At 34.8% G+C, this 16,785-nt stretch overlaps 1 protein-coding gene across 1 annotated transcript; it reads left to right on the top strand.

The window, feature by feature from the left end:
* LOC145589546 (26S proteasome non-ATPase regulatory subunit 2 homolog A-like) lies at nt 1-15,625 on the top strand. The gene is made up of 25 exons (XM_081646161.1): nt 1-363; nt 490-590; nt 3,327-3,447; nt 3,545-3,604; nt 4,388-4,455; nt 6,309-6,351; nt 6,570-6,635; nt 6,748-6,786; nt 6,860-6,942; nt 7,292-7,406; nt 7,841-7,915; nt 8,436-8,594; nt 10,490-10,597; nt 10,678-10,782; nt 10,869-11,009; nt 11,090-11,194; nt 12,006-12,227; nt 12,765-12,878; nt 12,961-13,176; nt 13,683-13,742; nt 13,825-13,938; nt 14,025-14,110; nt 14,238-14,346; nt 14,818-14,996; nt 15,093-15,625. Exons 1-25 carry the CDS (start codon nt 244-246, stop codon nt 15,166-15,168), a joined length of 2,685 nt encoding a protein of 894 aa, XP_081502287.1. The 5' UTR covers nt 1-243; the 3' UTR covers nt 15,169-15,625.
* Nucleotides 15,626-16,785: the final 1,160 nt, after the last annotated feature.

Below are 16,785 nucleotides of genomic sequence, written 5' to 3'. Positions count from 1 at the left end.
AGGACTTGAAATTTACAGTTCATAGCCAGCTTGAGCAAAAAGAAACCCAAACTCCGTACCTATTAATTCCGCCTCTTTCCCAATTTCTCCACACACACTCTCTCTCTCCTTCCAGAATTCTGAACTCGATAAAGTCTAAAGAGAGAATCTAATCGAACTCAAACTCCTCAAGTTTCCTACAATCGCAATCTTCAATTCGATTCGAACCCTAATTTTCTCTCTCCTAGGGTTTCACTCGCGATCATGGACCCTGAGCCGAGCAATACTGGAGCCGGCAACCCTAGCGCCAATCGCAATGAAGCTTCAACAAAGGTTCTCTCGAAGGACCCCAAAAAGAAGGATGACAAGAAGGAGGAAGATCTCGTAATTTTATTTCTTCAATTGTTGATTTCGCTCTAATTTTGTGTTTTTGGTGTTTGAATTAATCGATAAGTTGTTTTGGGTATTTGTTATTTTGTTGCAATTATTTGATGTTGCTATTGAATGTAGTCGGAGGAGGACTTGGCTTCGAAACAGCAGTTGGAGTTATACGTCGAGCGGGTTCAGGATCCCGATCCCGGGCTGCAAAGAGTAGCTCTAGAGAGTATGAGGTAACTTCCTTTTGCAAATTGTTTTGTAGTTTTCGGTTTCTGGTAGTCGGTACTAGTGGAATTCTATGGAAGTGGAGAACTATGTTTGAAGGAATTACTGATTTCATTATAGTTGGTGTTGTGCTCAAGGATAGATTGTGGGGTTCCTTTGACATAATTAAATTAGGTAGCTTTAGCGAAAAGAGAATGTAATAAATGCATAGGGAATTTCCGTTGAAAAACCGAAAGAATTAGGTTAATGGTTGATTTTGTGGGAATGATGGTGTCTTGATCGACAGTTTCATTATAGTAGGTGTTGTGCTCAAGGATAGATTGCGGGGTTCCATTGACATTATTAAATTATTTAGCTGCAGTGAAAACAGAAATATGAATGTGTAGGGGATTTCCGTTGAAATGAAACCGGAGGAATTAGATTAATGGTTGATTTTGTGGTAATGATGGTGTCTTCATTGACAGTTTCAGCACTGAATTGTCGTTGTAATTGCCATTACGGCCATTGATGACATAGAAACATTATTGTGGGAGAAAGTGGTTCTTGTTGAGTGTCATGTAATCATGTATTTTCTACCTCTGTCCCAATTGAACATATTAGGAACTAAGTAAAGCAAAGAAAGAACTGTACTTCTGTTAAAGTTAGAAATTTAATACATTTCTTCCCCTCTTTTAATTGCAACATACAGCTAAAAGGACTCATGTTATTATGACCCTGAGTTCATCTTTATCAATTCTAATATTTGTTACATCTTAGATCCTCTTAAGGTAGACTCCTTATAAATCTAATAGTTCTCCATTTATTAGAATTGTGGATATAATGAAAAATCAGTATTTTAAAATTTTATTTTAATATCAATTAGTAAGACTTGTAAATCATAAAATCTATACTAATATATTAAAAGGCGTTTCTAAGAATGTCAATGTGCCACGTAATCCCTAACCTTCAACCTCTTATAATAAAGATGACTATTTAACCGTCTAAGCCAACATCATTTATGTTATTAATATGTAAAAAAATTCATATAAGTGCAAACCACAAGGTTCAATAAAAAAAATAAAAAAAATACTCAAAGAATTATTCAATTTTGGTTTGAATGAATGAATGATAGTTGCAGTTTTGAAAACTTTTTTTTAAAAATTATCAATTGCTCGTCTACAATAGTAGCAACCCAGGAATTTCCGGGCTTCTCACTAGTTAAAGTCAATTAAAATAAAGTTAGTTTAAATGGAATGAGTTATATAAATTTTTGTTTTGAAATTTGAATTCATTTAATGCGACACATGATTTATCAAAAGTTCATAGTAACAAACCTTTTATTTTATTTTTTTAATTATAAAAATTGTTTTTTTTTTTTTTTTTTTTTAATAATTTAAGAGATAATTACCAATTTAAAGCAATAGCCAATCATACTGTAACAAACTTTCTTTTAGAAGATAAAAAAAATGTAAAAAACAAATAACAAACTTTGGGCGGGAAATTTTTTAGCTGGGGAAGTGACACGTGTATTAGGAGATAATATTGCTGATTACTTTAGTATAGTAGTATTGATATGAAATGAATTGAAATTCATAGCCCTACTAATAGCATGTTTGGTAAGTTTTTTTTTTTTGTTGCTTGGAAACGGATTCAATTAAACATTAACGTTTCCAAATGCTTGGTTAGAAAATTTGAGTTACAATTACCATTAACTAGAGGTAATGGAATCCACCTATTTGTTATTTCTCTAAAACCTAAGGTAACAACTACCCTTACCCTTCTCAAACAAAAAGAAAGAAAGTTAAGTGATTACTCTCCGTGGTTTAACCAAACAAATGAAAAGCTTAGGGTTAAATGATTCCTTTCCCCCTTTTTTTTGTTTCCTTTCCATTTCGTTTCCAATATTCATACCGATCACCCCCTAAGTGTGAGGAGAGAATAGAGGGAATCCATGCCCAAATTTAGTTATTTGTTATTGTTTGAAACTTTCTATTAAAGAAGTGTTGTATTATATATGTAAAAAAAGAAACGTACATATCACTTAAAAATTGTAGGTTCTGAAAGTAGCTGGGAACAATATTATCATCATCTGGAAAAGAGGTTCTATGTGAATATGTTTTAGCAACTTTCTGTAAATGAATGTGTTGGAGAATGAAGTATATAGCACCAATCGATTTTAGAGTCATCTTCTTTAGATAGATGCTTTTGAAAATAACCGAGAACAAGAAATATCTTTATCCAAATAAGCGCTAGTCTGTCAATATGTTGTAGCAGGTATGATTTGGAAATTCACTATATTTTGTATTGTTGGAATTCACTATATTTAGTATTGTTTTACAATTAACCTATGGTAGGTTATTTTTATTAGTTATTTGATTAAATTAGAGTTATGCTTTGTTCTATATTTTGAACATATTATGTATGGCTTCCAATTTTGCAAGGTTTCAACTTTGTTTTTTTTTTTTTATTTTTTATTTTTATTTTTATTTTTTTATTTTTATTTTTTTTATTGTAATTGTAAATTGTAATTTATTAACTTTAACATTGCCAACATTAAAGTATATTTAGTTACTATAATTAATTACTGAGTAAGTTACTAAATTATATTGAGACAAATATAGCTAGATCCTATGTGATCACATCATAGTGTAGTACACAAATAATATAAAAAGTGAGTATTATGCCACTAAGCAAAATGGAAGAAGCATATGTTGACAGAATTTTGTGATAAGTTATTTGATCTATGTGAAATTTCACTTTTGTAGGCAGGAGATTCGATCCGCGACAAGTTCTATGACTTCTGTCCCAAAGCCTTTGAAATTTCTCCGGCCACACTATGGGACTTTGAAAGCATTTTATGAAACAATGAGTGGTTCTGAATTGAAGGTACTGCCCTATTGAATCTTCGTAGGTCTTTCTTATTACCTGTATGTAGCCTTCATTCTAAAATTGAATGACTTTGCTTTTATTTTGATGAACGCAGGAATTTCTAGCTGATATACTATCTGTTTTGGCATTGACCATGTCAGCAGAGGGTGAACGGGTGAGTGCTTTCTAATCTTTTTTCTTAGTGTTTTGTAAGCAGGGTCTTGACTGGCTTACTAAACTTGTCTTAGGTCCCATTAAGGCCATTATGCATTGTGAGATGTTATACAATTAAGCAAAGATTTCAATAATTGATACTATATCTTATATTCTCTTCTTTTGGATGAGTCAGAAAGTAATATGGCTCATTGGAAATGAGAAATATATATTTGACTGTTTTGATTTATTATACTTTTAATTTTAAATAAAATAAAAATGAAGCTCATCATTCTTCCTTTGTATTAGTGGTTTATGTATATATTTTCAAACTATTTTAAGTTCAATTTTAATCTGTATAATCCAATGTTAATCAGAAAAACTATTTTAAGTTACATATGCCTTTGCCTTTTTAATACGGTGGTAGTGGTTGGTGATTGATTCTTAAAATTATGAACTACAAAAGCATAGGTCAAAATATTGATTTCTCCTTATTTTTTTCCTTGCCATAGAATCCCTTGGGTGGAATAGCTGATTTGGGTTTTCAATTATCCATGGGGTGTGTCATAGGGTAGGATGCCATATGGCAAGGTAGTACTGAATGCAATGCTTATTTAATAGTATAATGTAGAAACAGGTGGCGCCATCTGACTAGTAGTTTATTATTTAATGGTTTTTCTTCTTTCGAAGCATGCTTGCAAATGGACTTTGTATTTAATGAGAGTGCTTATTTGATTTCTGATAATGATGCAATGTAAGCTTAAATTGAAAGTGTTGAGATTTATTTGTTCTTTCATTCTTGCAGGAGAGTTTGAAGTACAGGCTATTGGGATCTGAGGGTGATATTGGTTCATGGGGTCATGAATATGTGAGGTAACATTTTTTGTTTTAATATTTTTATTTGGTTTACTAGAAGTATATCTCTTAGACTGATTATCTAGGGGCTCATGATCTTTGAGCATTTACTATTAGAGATGTGTAGTTTACTGCTCATGTTTTGGTAATAGCATTATTTTCATACATTTGGTGTTTTATGTTAGTGTACTTGACTCTTGGTACATAACATTGGTTGATGCTGTATTTGACTTGGAAACTTTCATGCCGAAGAAGAAAATATTAAATGCTAGAGATAGGTGCAAATGTTTTATTTCAAATGTTGTGTCTTCAGACACTGCAAAAAACCTCCATACCTAGGTTGTATCGCAATCCGGTATGAAATACGGCTTGGACATTTCATGTCATTATTACGAAAAACATGGATCGATAATGCAGGAAAAGGAAATCGGGGATAAGTGGAAGCTGTGATGCTTGGACTCAGCCCACCTCTCCTCTGGCGTCGACATGAAACACATGACTGACCTGGTGCGGACATGAACTCCGGGTCGAATCCTTTGAAGAGAAAGGGGACTCGGAAGTTATGAACCCTAGCTATGAAATAGAATGTCGGATTCAGCAAAACAAGAGCCAAAACCTTAGGTCTTTTGATCGGAAGGGATATACGACCACCAAGAAGACTTTGGTTTTTTTAATCAGGCAATGAGATTATGAATGCTTTGATATTTCTCCATTTTCAATTGTGCGCGTTTACATTTTTCTTTATTTTTTTACGTGGGTAGGTGTAGGTGGAGGAAGAAACACAATTTTTTATGCAGGGTGGGGTTAGGTGGAAGTCCTCACATGGTTCTCTTCACATTATTAATCTTGTGTCAACATTAAATGACAATTGGGAAAGGCTTTCCTTTGACTTTTTCTACTTTATTTACTATCTGATGTTATTACTTAACAACTTAATTACTCTTTAAAAAAAAACAATTTAACTACAAATTCTTAAGTTTGCTTTTACACATTCAAGTCCACGAGTCCATATCTAAAATTTGGACTCTTTAATTTAGTGTCCCGTATCCTCAGTTTTATAAATTTCCGAGTCTGACACTTAAACCTTTACCTGAGTCTGAGCATCCTAGAGTAGAAGCAACTCCATAGAAGTCATTTGTAGTTCTTCTTAACAACAAGGCAGATAGGGGAAAAAAGGTGGGGACTGGGGCGGCTGTAACCCTGAGGTTTATTTTATTCTCTTAAGGTTCACATGTTATGGATTGGTAAGTGGGGGTGGGCTGTAAACCTTTTTTTTTCCCCTTTTATTAACATTACTCGTACAATACTGTGGGTTGTGTACAATTTAAGGGGTGATGGGGATTGGTTGGGGGGGGGGGGGGTTCTTAATATCTTTATTGTTGTATTTACGTTATGTGCCATGTCCAAAGTGATGGCAGTTTCCGTGTCTTAAATTCTGGAATTGACGTACTGGATACTCGGATCCATACCCATATCGTATCCTCATTTTGTAACATAAGACTTCACCCCTCAAAGTTCAATTGGTTCAGCACTCTGGCCCACACCCTTTGCATTTTACAACTGCTTAACAATGTGAATACAATTGTCATGTATAGTCTGTGCTTCATGCTTTTGGTAAACAATATTTCTAAATATCGTATTTTGCCTGGAAACATTTAAGCCAAAGAAGAGTTTGTAATTACTGGAGACAAGTGCAAACATTATATTCTAAATGATGTTAATTTTATTCAATGTTCAGTCCCAACTTAATCACTCTTTGCGCTTCACCATTGCTTAACAATGAGCAGTCCTTGTCATCTGCAGTCTACTTCATACTTCTATGATCTTTAGTTTACTAATGTCTCTTTGTGTTCTTGGTGTGGTGTGTGCAGAAATTTGGCTGGAGAGATTGCACAAGAATACACAAAGCGTCAGGTAAGCTTCTTTGGTTTAATAATTATCTGATGGTGTGATCTCATACTCTGCATTATAAAAGTTTTTGAATTTTTGATCTATAATGGAGTCTACATCTTATTGGCTAGTGTGATCTCATTCTGTGCATTTTTTAGCTGCCCTTATTATGTGGTTTTTAATTAAGGAGCTTCCTGTTGGTGTTTGTGAGCTTGGTGAACTTAATGTGTTAATGGTTTCAGAATGAGGATGCCCCTATTGATGATCTCATGGATCTTGTACAACAAATTATTGCTTTTCACATGAAGGTATTTTCCTGCATGTTTGAAGAAGTATATTTGAATTTGCTATGGCATTTTCTTCAGCAACCCTTTCTAAACATTTTTTTTTTACTAATGATAAATCTTCATTGTATTGCAGCACAATGCTGAGCCTGAAGCAGTTGATCTTCTCATGGAGGTGCATGTTTATCTTGTTTGGATTTGCAGCTGTGCTTGAAAACATTAATACAATGTCGCTCTGTAATGTTTAGGTGGAAGATCTTGATTTGTTGCAAGAGCATGTCGATGATAAAAGTTACAAAAGGACGTGTCTTTATTTGACTGCTGCAGCCAAGTAATATATTTACACCTTCCTCTTTAGTTGTCTCCATACGATTTTTGATTCGAGAGTCTGATCATATTCCTTATATCGTCTATGAAATGATCAAAATGTTGTTTGTTGACTAGAATCATAAGATGTGAGTTGTCTAAACTGTGATTTTAATGCTAATTGATTACCATTTGAGTGTATCGGTGTATGTATCACCTTGGTCCTTAGATTTTGCTTGCACAGCTCCATTGGCCCATTAATTTTGCCTGGATTATGTATGTGGTGTGGACGTGCTTTTATACGTATTTTATTTATTTATTATCTTTACATGTTTTCTTTACTGCTGTTCACATTTATGTTGTTACATTGGCAGATATCTTGCTAGCCCTGATGATATGCTGGTCCTTGATATTGCCCATTCTATATATATGAAATGTGAAGAGTATCCCTCTGCACTCCAGGTTTCATTATTCCTGGACAACTTGCAGGTTTGCCTCCCTTTCCTATCATTTCAAAAATTTCTCTCTATTGTTCCCCTGCCTTTTTCTTTGTGGATTATAAAAATCATTGATTAATGCCAAACTGCCCATAAATTTTCAATTAGCCTAAATAAAAAGTATTTCTTACACTGCAAATTAACTCTTATCAATGTGGATATAAGTGGAAAAACTTGGGCCTTAATTAAATGGCTTGGACTTAGTATTGTGCAACTTATTATTGGGTGCTCATTATTTTCAACAGTCCTTGTGTTTGCTGGTGGAATGTTAATTTTGATTAAGCGGACTAGCAAACCATCAAATGTATATAGGGCCTTTTATGTCTTGACTGGTTTTTAACCCTAAAAGTTGGTATAAGGTTGGATGGCGTATTTGTGTTCCCACTTCGACTGTGTATAGACTCTTATGTCCATTTTGTCTTGCAGTATGTTAAGCAGATTTTCACATCTTGTGAGGACCTCCTGCGGAAGAAGCAGTTTTGTTACATCCTTGCACGACATGTAAGTGTTGAATTCTCCATTATCTTGAAGGCCTCTATTGGCTTTTGTCTGTCGAAGGCAATACCGCTCAAAAGAGTAGTCCAGTATTAGTCTCTTTTTTTGCCAGTGCCTTGTATCTGTGCTCAGGTCCTTATCAGATTCTGTTCCTTGCACTCTACTAATTTGATGTGAATGTCTTGAGTTTTCTACACATCAGATATATAAGATCAGTGGATATGTTACTGATTTGGTTTAATTGCTAATAAAAATAATATTATGTCTTGGTTATTTTGGTCCTTTTGACATCTACGAATGTGCTCTATGGGTTGTTTCAATTTTGGATTCTGTTTCCTGATTCTGTTGTACGGTGATTATTTTGTAGCAATTTTATTTTGTCTTGTACAGTTTTCATCTCACCTATGTTCTTTCTTTGTCATAGGTGTTTAGTGTGGAATTAGTTGATTATGATGTGAAGATACTTATGAGCCTCTTTCAGGCTTTTGTATTTTCTTTGTTACTGAGCAACTTTTTTAACATGCAGGGTGTCTTATTTGAGCTCGATGATGACATGGTTTCAGATGATGATGAAAGGGAGCAAATGCAAGATATTATCAACAATTCTAAGTTGAGTGAAGGTTATTTGACCCTTGCTCGTGATATAGAGGTCATGGAAGCCAAATCACCTGAGGATATATATAAGGTAATATCTTATATGTGCTTTTACATCCATTTGATGCAATATACTCCATTCATTCCTGCTTTGGCTTTTGCAGTCGCAAATTCACGTATTTGACCGTCTATATTTTTAATTACGAAAAGTAAAAACTTGAAATGTTGAAATTTTAAATATTTATATCGAGACGATTCTAATAAGATCCCACATTTTTATTTCCTTCGTTAATATAAATCATAAAATGCAGTCAAAAGCCATAAAGCTTATACTAGTTAATTAGTCATGTGGATTATTCTCTTTCTATCTTTGTGCTTATGGTTGTTATAACTATGCGTTTTAGGTTGCTGCTTCTTATTTTTAAGTAAAAGGGTTCTAGTTAGAGGATTAAATGCATTATATATTTATATGTAGTAAACAAATTATTGTGATGTAAATTAGAAGGATTCCTTTTAACCAAATTGTTTAAAAATAGTGAGGGTATGTGACAATTTGGGGAAAATTAATTCTCAGTTTGACAATTTGGTAATATAAATAAAGCTCTAGTGACATAGGTAGAAAAAGTACTAGCGATGTAAGCCACAAAATGGGCCAAAAGTGAGGTATATGTCAGTTGTTTTTTTTTTTTGTTTAGTAATTAACATTATTTCTTACAACATCTTCACACTTGTTAGTTGTTATAATGATGTGAATTCAATTCACTTTTTTAGTGTAATACATTATTTCATTTGTGGCTTTCTCTATTCCTTTATTTTATAAAAACTTCATGTACTATTGTCTACTACACTCGTATGGCATTGCAATTACTTTTATTATCTCACATCAGCCGTTTATACTCCTCAATATACCATAGTTGCTATTTTTTGATTTTGTTCTTGAATAATCCAAAATGTCCTTAATCAGCAATTAGAAATTGGAAAAATTGCCAAAAATAATACAACCTTTGACCCATTCTTTTTTAAAAACACAACCTTTTGATTATTTTGTAATAATACAACCTTTAGGGGGTGTTCATTTTAAACAAGACAAAATCGAATTTTCAATGGGTTTTGAGGTGGGAGAAGGGGAGGGATATTCCCCCCTTCCCTATCCACACCACCAAAAACTCATCACCTCCCCTTTCCTAACCTCAAAATCCACCCCAAATTCGATTTTGTCTTGTTGTGAAATTAACACCCCCTAAAGGTTGTATTATTACAAAATAATCTAAAGGTTGTATTATTAAAAAAGAACCGGTCAAATGTTGTATTATTTTTGGCAATTTTGTTTATGGTGAATTAGAAATCATCTAATTGTTGTTTTTTATTCCTTATGTCTTCTTCATTGAAGCCATAAATAAAAAATGGGGAATAGGGGGTTTATGTAAGAGCTTATTGACATTAAAAGGGAGGGGTGATAAATTTTTAACTAAAATACAGAAAAAAAGAGAACACATGTTTTGTTTTTTTCATAATTATTTTTTATTATTTTTATTAAAATATAAATTAAATTTTTTGTCAAATCCGTTGATCCAACAAATGGCCCAGTTTTGGCTTAATTGTCACCATCAATATATGTTTCCGGAACTCATATTGTCTTTCTTACCAATGTCACTGAAAAATGTGGTAATCTACCCCCTTTTGTTTCTTTAACTGATATGTCGTTTGAGGTTATTTTACCGAGTTGTCGCTTACCCTTTTCTTAACCAATTTTTTCTTTGAACAAATATGTTGATATTATATCATATCCTTTTATTTCATGCTGTTTAGTGCTGCTCTCTGATATGTATTTTGATTGTGCTATCATAGCATTGTGTGTGAGTGTGTGTGCTTGTCTATGTCTTAGGCAATCTATACATGCATATTTTGTTGCTCTTAACATTTCTTTGGATATTTGCTTAATTGTAGTAAATGCTGATTGTATCCATTTTTTTTTTTTGCTGTAAGGCTCATTTACTTGATGGCCGTGCTAGTGCTGGTGCGACTGTTGACTCTGCCAGACAAAATCTGGCAGCTACATTTGTGAATGCATTTGTAAATGCTGGTTTTGGACAGGTATTGTATTCCATTATTTGGTCTTAACAGCTTTATGCCCTATAAATAGTGCTTAAGGCATGTTGTGGTGGTTGCTACAGGACAAACTGATGACTGGCCCTGCTGATTCCTCAACCGGGGGTTCTTCTGGGAATTGGCTATTTAAAAACAAAGAACACGGGAAAACTAGTGCTGCAGCGAGTTTGGTATGTGCTTTACCTTTTTTTCCTCTTTCTTTATGCATTTGTTTGCCAATTTTCTTTTTTTGATTTAAAAAATTCTTGTATGGCAGGGTATGATCTTGCTTTGGGATGTTGATTCTGGACTTGCACAACTAGACAAGTATTTCCACAGTACTGACAATCACGTTATAGCGGGTGCATTACTTGGTGTTGGAATTGTGAACTGTGGTGTAAAGAATGATTGTGATCCAGTATGTTTAAGCAGAATCATCATTATACTTGAGCAACTTTTGAAGTATCTGCTGTTTTATGATATCCATTTTTCTTGTAGGCTCTGGCGCTTTTGGGGGATTATGTTGATAAAGAAGATCCAGCTATTCGGATTGGTGCCATTATGGGTTTGGGCATTACATATGCAAACACTCAGAATGAACAGGTATGTTCTGTGTGTGTGCACCTGCTGTATTAATACGGAGAAAGAAAATAGAAGACTAAAGGTTGTTTTTGAATTGATGGATTCAGGACATGTATTGAGTCTTAGTGGCTTACTGTGTTCAAACAGAATTAGACTTTCTTTCTATCAATAAAATAGAAATGGAAAAGTCTCACATTGCATCAATGTTGATCATGATTACAAAATGCAAAACTACTTATTCCTTCCAGCCCAGCTAATGTGCTTATAGTTTTGGGTGTTACAAGCTTGTATTTAAAAAATGTGCCTCGTGTGCACCTAGAGTTACCTGCTTTGTGATGTATTTCGTTCGCTGGTGTCATTCATGCAAGCAACGTGCACCTGACAAAGAATATGGAACAATGGATTATCACAGTTGACTAATATGCATTTCTTGAGATGTAATCATCTTTTTTTTTTTTTTTTTTTTTTTTTTTGGGCATAATATTTAGACCAAGAGAATTGCCTACACCAATATAGCAATACTTATCAGAGTTAGCGGCCAGTTTCACCCTACAGTTTATGAACCGAAGCGGGAAATAGAAATGTGGAAATTCGAATCTAAAGAATAGAATAAGAGTAGACTGGCAAAAATTGTACTAACTCGTTACCAAGAACGTGCTGTCATCATAGTTGTCTAACTCGTTATGGCTGTCTGACAGGATACAGGCTGTGGCAGTAATGCTGTCTGGTTGTGATATTGTAGTTGTATTTGTTAGTGTGTCATAGTGCCTTCTATGAATTGATGTGCTTTTATCTATGCTTTAATATCTGATGTTATAGTTGCCATCCGCAGATACGCAACAAGCTGACTCCGATTCTTGGGGACACGAAGGCTTCTCTTGATGTTATCGCCTTCACTGCAATTTCACTTGGTTTGGTTTTTGTTGGTTCCTGTAATGAAGAGGTTGCACAGGCAATTATATTTGCATTAATGGATAGGAGTGAGTCTGATTTAGGGGAGCCACTTGCGAGACTTCTACCTTTGGGCCTTGGTCTTTTGTATTTAGGGAAGCAGGTAACTTTTAATTAGTGCAATTATAATTTAAATGATTTAATTGGTCCCCCTCACCCCTTATACTGAGTAGATGGCCACTATTTTAAACATTCTCTTATGGCTGGTTTGATACAAGGTTACAAATTAAGGTGATTTTGTGTTTAATCTTTACATGCAACACCCCATGTAAAGATAATAGCATCTTAAAGCCCAGGTAGGTAATGAATGGTAGTAGCTAGTAGAAATAAGTTTAGAAAGGTAACCTCCCTTCAGAAGTTGGTGTTCATTATGATTGTCATTGATATATATTTCTAAAAACTTCACACCAATTCCTGACTGTAATCCAAAGATTTATGATTCAGTACCAAATGAGCTGTTAGAGCATATATATTTGATTATTGCTTCGTAGCAATTGACATTTTTTCGAGGACTTGTGCTCCACAAAATTTCACACAATCCCGACTATAATTCTAAGTTTATGTTTCTGTACCCACTCTGAATATCACTAATGACCTTGTGGACTCTGTTTGATCATTTGCTTTTGTATCTCCTTTACAGGAAAGTGTGGAAGCAACAGCAGAGGTCTCTAAGACTTTCAATGAAAAGATCAGGAAACATTGTGATATGACTCTTCTTTCTTGTGCCTATGCTGGAACTGGAAATGTTCTTAAGGTTCTGTTTATAGACATGGCTTCCATTAGCTGTTGTAATGTGTCAAAGAGCTTTCTCAATTTTGTTGTTTTCCTTATTGCAGGTACAGAGTCTGCTAGGTCACTGCGCACAACATCTTGACAAAGGTGAAACGCACCAGGGACCAGCTGTTCTGGGAATTGCCATGGTAGCTATGGCAGAAGAATTGGGTGTTGAGATGGCAATTCGTTCACTAGAGCATCTGCTGCAGTATGGAGAGCAGAATATACGTCGTGCAGTTCCATTGGCACTTGGTCTCTTATGCATATCGAACCCTAAAGTATGTTCTATTAGTTTTGAATTTTTGATTTTGTTTCTGTGTCGTGAGATTCTGAAGTATCACTCTTGGTCTCTTAAGCAAACTCTTGAGGAGTTAGGTGTCTACCTAAAATATCTGAAATGTCCTTGCTATTTATGTGCTCTTTAACAGTGAATGTTGTACATGTTAATGAAATTTGAAGCATGCATTGCTTGCATTTGAATTTTGTCTACATAAGGTAAATTGGACCTATAGTAATTTTCTGGAAGATGGAATACCAAAGAAATACAGACCTTCGGATTTTAATTAGATTTGATATTGATTATACTGGTGTGAGTTGAGGGAAAACATGTATAAATATAGAAGGAAGATATTAGCCTTGGAATTGTTAATTTTAATAATTGGGGATTCTTTTCCATCAGAACACATTGTTAGCACTTAATATCTTTTCCCAAGCATTTCCTGTAGTACATATGAAAAGTTTTTGCCCATGTTACTGATTCATCTTTTAATTACCTATCCTGCAGGTAAATGTTATGGATACCTTAAGTAGACTGAGCCATGATTCTGACTCAGATGTAGCTATGGTAATTGGAAATTTTGTTTCCTGTTTCTTTTCAAGTGTATACTTCTCATCTTGTCATGTCTAATTTAATTTTCACCATGCAGGCTGCCATTATTTCATTGGGATTGATAGGTGCTGGTACCAATAATGCCCGAATTGCTGGGATGCTAAGAAATTTGTCCAGCTATTACTACAAGGATGCCAGTGCACTCTTCTGTGTAAGGCCTCTTAGCACGTCTACCCTGTGTCAAGAGTTATGTCGCGGCTGTTCTGATTGGATAAAACTTTTTTGTGATTAATGCAGGTTCGGATTGCTCAAGGTCTTGTACATATGGGGAAAGGTCTTTTGACCCTCAACCCATATCATTCTGACCGCTTCTTGTTATCCCCGTAAGTGTCTGTTTTTCATATTTGAAATCAGGTCTAGCAACAGATGCTTGCTTCGCCAAATTGGTAAAGCTTTTGCCTGCATTCTAATTGCTGGTTGTAATTATGTAATGTCACTTTGTTTTGACAGGATGGCACTTGCTGGTTTAGTAGTAACGCTTCATGCATGTCTGGACATGAAGGCCATCATCTTGGGAAAATATCATTATATGCTTTACTTTCTTGTCCTTGCGATGCAGGTTAGTTATTTATATCCCAGTTCCTTTAGAAATCTTTGAATTAATTTTACCATGTTTGTTTGATAGGTGAGGAGACCTTGTATTTACAACTCCACCATTTAGTTTTCCATATTATTTCTTTCAAATACAGTGGATAAACTGAGTGGGAATCGTATTAAATTCAAAATTTTCTTCATTAAAATAACCAAACAAAAGCCCACTAATACTTTACTTCAAGCTTGGCCAGACCTTTGCTCATGAAACAATCAAACAAGTGAAAATCAGTAATTTTTATTGTTTTTCATTTCTGAATACTATTTTCTTTAGTTTTACTTATCCATATGTTACTTCAGTAATTAAATTTCCAAACAAGCCATAATATCAGGATGCATTTCTTTTTTCGTTTGGTCCCACTCTTTCCGGCCTCTGCCTTTTTTTTTTATTTTTAGTGGTCTACTTATCTGCTTCGTCTGTTTGTCTGTGATTTTGCAGCCAAGAATGTTATTGACTGTTGATGAAAACCTTAAGCCCCTTTCAGTACCTGTCCGGGTTGGTCAAGCAGTTGATGTTGTTGGCCAGGCGGGTCGGCCCAAGGCCATTACTGGTTTCCAAACTCATTCAACCCCAGTTCTTCTTTCTGCTGGTGACAGGGCAGAACTTGCCACGGAAAAGTAAGAGATTTTATGTATATATGCTTTGGCCATCTATTTTTACTCTGCATGTGTGCTTATATTTTTTTTTTTTTTTTTGGGTTGGTGTTTTATTAGGTATATTCCTTTATCGTCCATACTCGAAGGCTTTGTCATCTTGAAGGAAAATCCAGAATACAGAGAGGAGCATTAACTTGTCAGGCCAGCAAAGGAGTAATCATTCTATTCACGATTAAGCTTTTCCTCAGAGAGGTGGGGTTTAGTTTAGTTGTAGAGGCTCGAAGATTTTCTTTGGAGGTGAAAATGGGCGTCAAGCTGCTACTGGTGCCCTTGAACTGCTGACAAGGCTGTTACTATGTGATTGGCCGGCCAGAAATTCAGTAGCTAAGACTTAGCATGGCTGCTGATGAGGATCAATTGATGTAATGTTGTGACATGCCTTGGGACGTTTTTTGTAGCAGAAATTAGAAGTAGATAGTTAATTATGAAATGCAATATATTGTGTTTTTTCGCATTCCATATGCTTGTTTTATGCTCTCTTGATATTTCCCTTTAAAACATAAAAAGGTGTGGCTAGTCTATTGAGATGTCTTTACTTTTGTAGGATGTCAAAGTAAAGAATCAATCCATCCCTTTGTTTTACCATTGCACATGTTAAATGCTTCAAACAATTTACCCGTGTAGTTTTCATAGAAGCTGTAGGTTGACTTGATGCAAGTTGATCTGACCTGAACTAGAAATGTGTAGCACTTTGACCTGAAAATTGACCGGAATTGCACCTATTAGGACCGGAACCGGACTGGTGGATTTAGGTCTGGTCCCGGTCCCTATAAATCTTTGATTTTGGGTTTCAGGTCTGGTCCGGGTAAAAATCGGTATATACTGGGTCGGACCTGAAACCAAGTAAAGCTGTAGGTTTTTATTTACTCCCTCTTTTTTTTTTTTTTTTTTTTTTTTTTTTTTATTTTTTATTTTTTTTTATTTGTATTACTTTGGATTGTACAAAGTTTTAGGAGAGTAATATAATATTGTGAATGGGTGAATAAATTATTATAGTAAAGGTAAGATTGGGGACCATGAAAGTGAAAGTATGTGAGAGAGGATAGATGTTTTTATTATTTTAGTGGGGACTATAGAAGAGAGAGAAATGATAAAATAATTTGAGTGGGGTTTAAAGTAAGAAAGAGAAATGATAAAATATAGTATAAAGTTACCAAAAATAGAACTGATACATTTAAAAAAAAAAAACACCCTAAAAAGGGAAGTGATGCAAATAAAAAAAAAATGGAAGGAGTATTTATTTTTAAATAGCTTTTATCCAAAACTCAAATCATTTTTCAATTAAATTGCAAAACCCTAACTCCCTCACTCACTCGGCCACACCCCAACCCTTGCCTCACGCAGCCATTCACTCCCCTCAGCCACGTAACCATCGGTCAGTCGGCCACCAGTGCGAATACCCACCACGATCACCAGCGAGTCAGCGACTCCCTAAGACGCAGGCTCCCTCGCTCCCATAGGCGTCGGCCTCACGACTCACGAGCTCACTCACTTGCATCAGAATGCGACAATCGAACTCACCAGCCGGCGTGCGACTACCACCCTGCACCAGCCACCGGCGCGTGACTTCCCTTCCTATGGTCACTATAAGTTCCGTTTTTTTTTTTAATCTAAATCTAATTATGTTTAATTTGGGTATTTTTTTTATTCGAAATTTTGAATTTACTTTAAGAACTTATAATCTTTTTTAAAGAATTTATAAGTTTATTCATGTTCCAACTGCTTATAATGATTTTTTTTATAGTGTATG

The sequence above is a fragment of the Chenopodium album genome, chromosome 17 (assembly GCF_948465745.1).
Source record: "Chenopodium album chromosome 17, dcCheAlbu1.1, whole genome shotgun sequence".
NCBI classification, from domain to species: domain Eukaryota; kingdom Viridiplantae; phylum Streptophyta; class Magnoliopsida; order Caryophyllales; family Amaranthaceae; genus Chenopodium; species Chenopodium album.
This window is presented reverse-complemented; position numbering and strand designations above follow the sequence as displayed.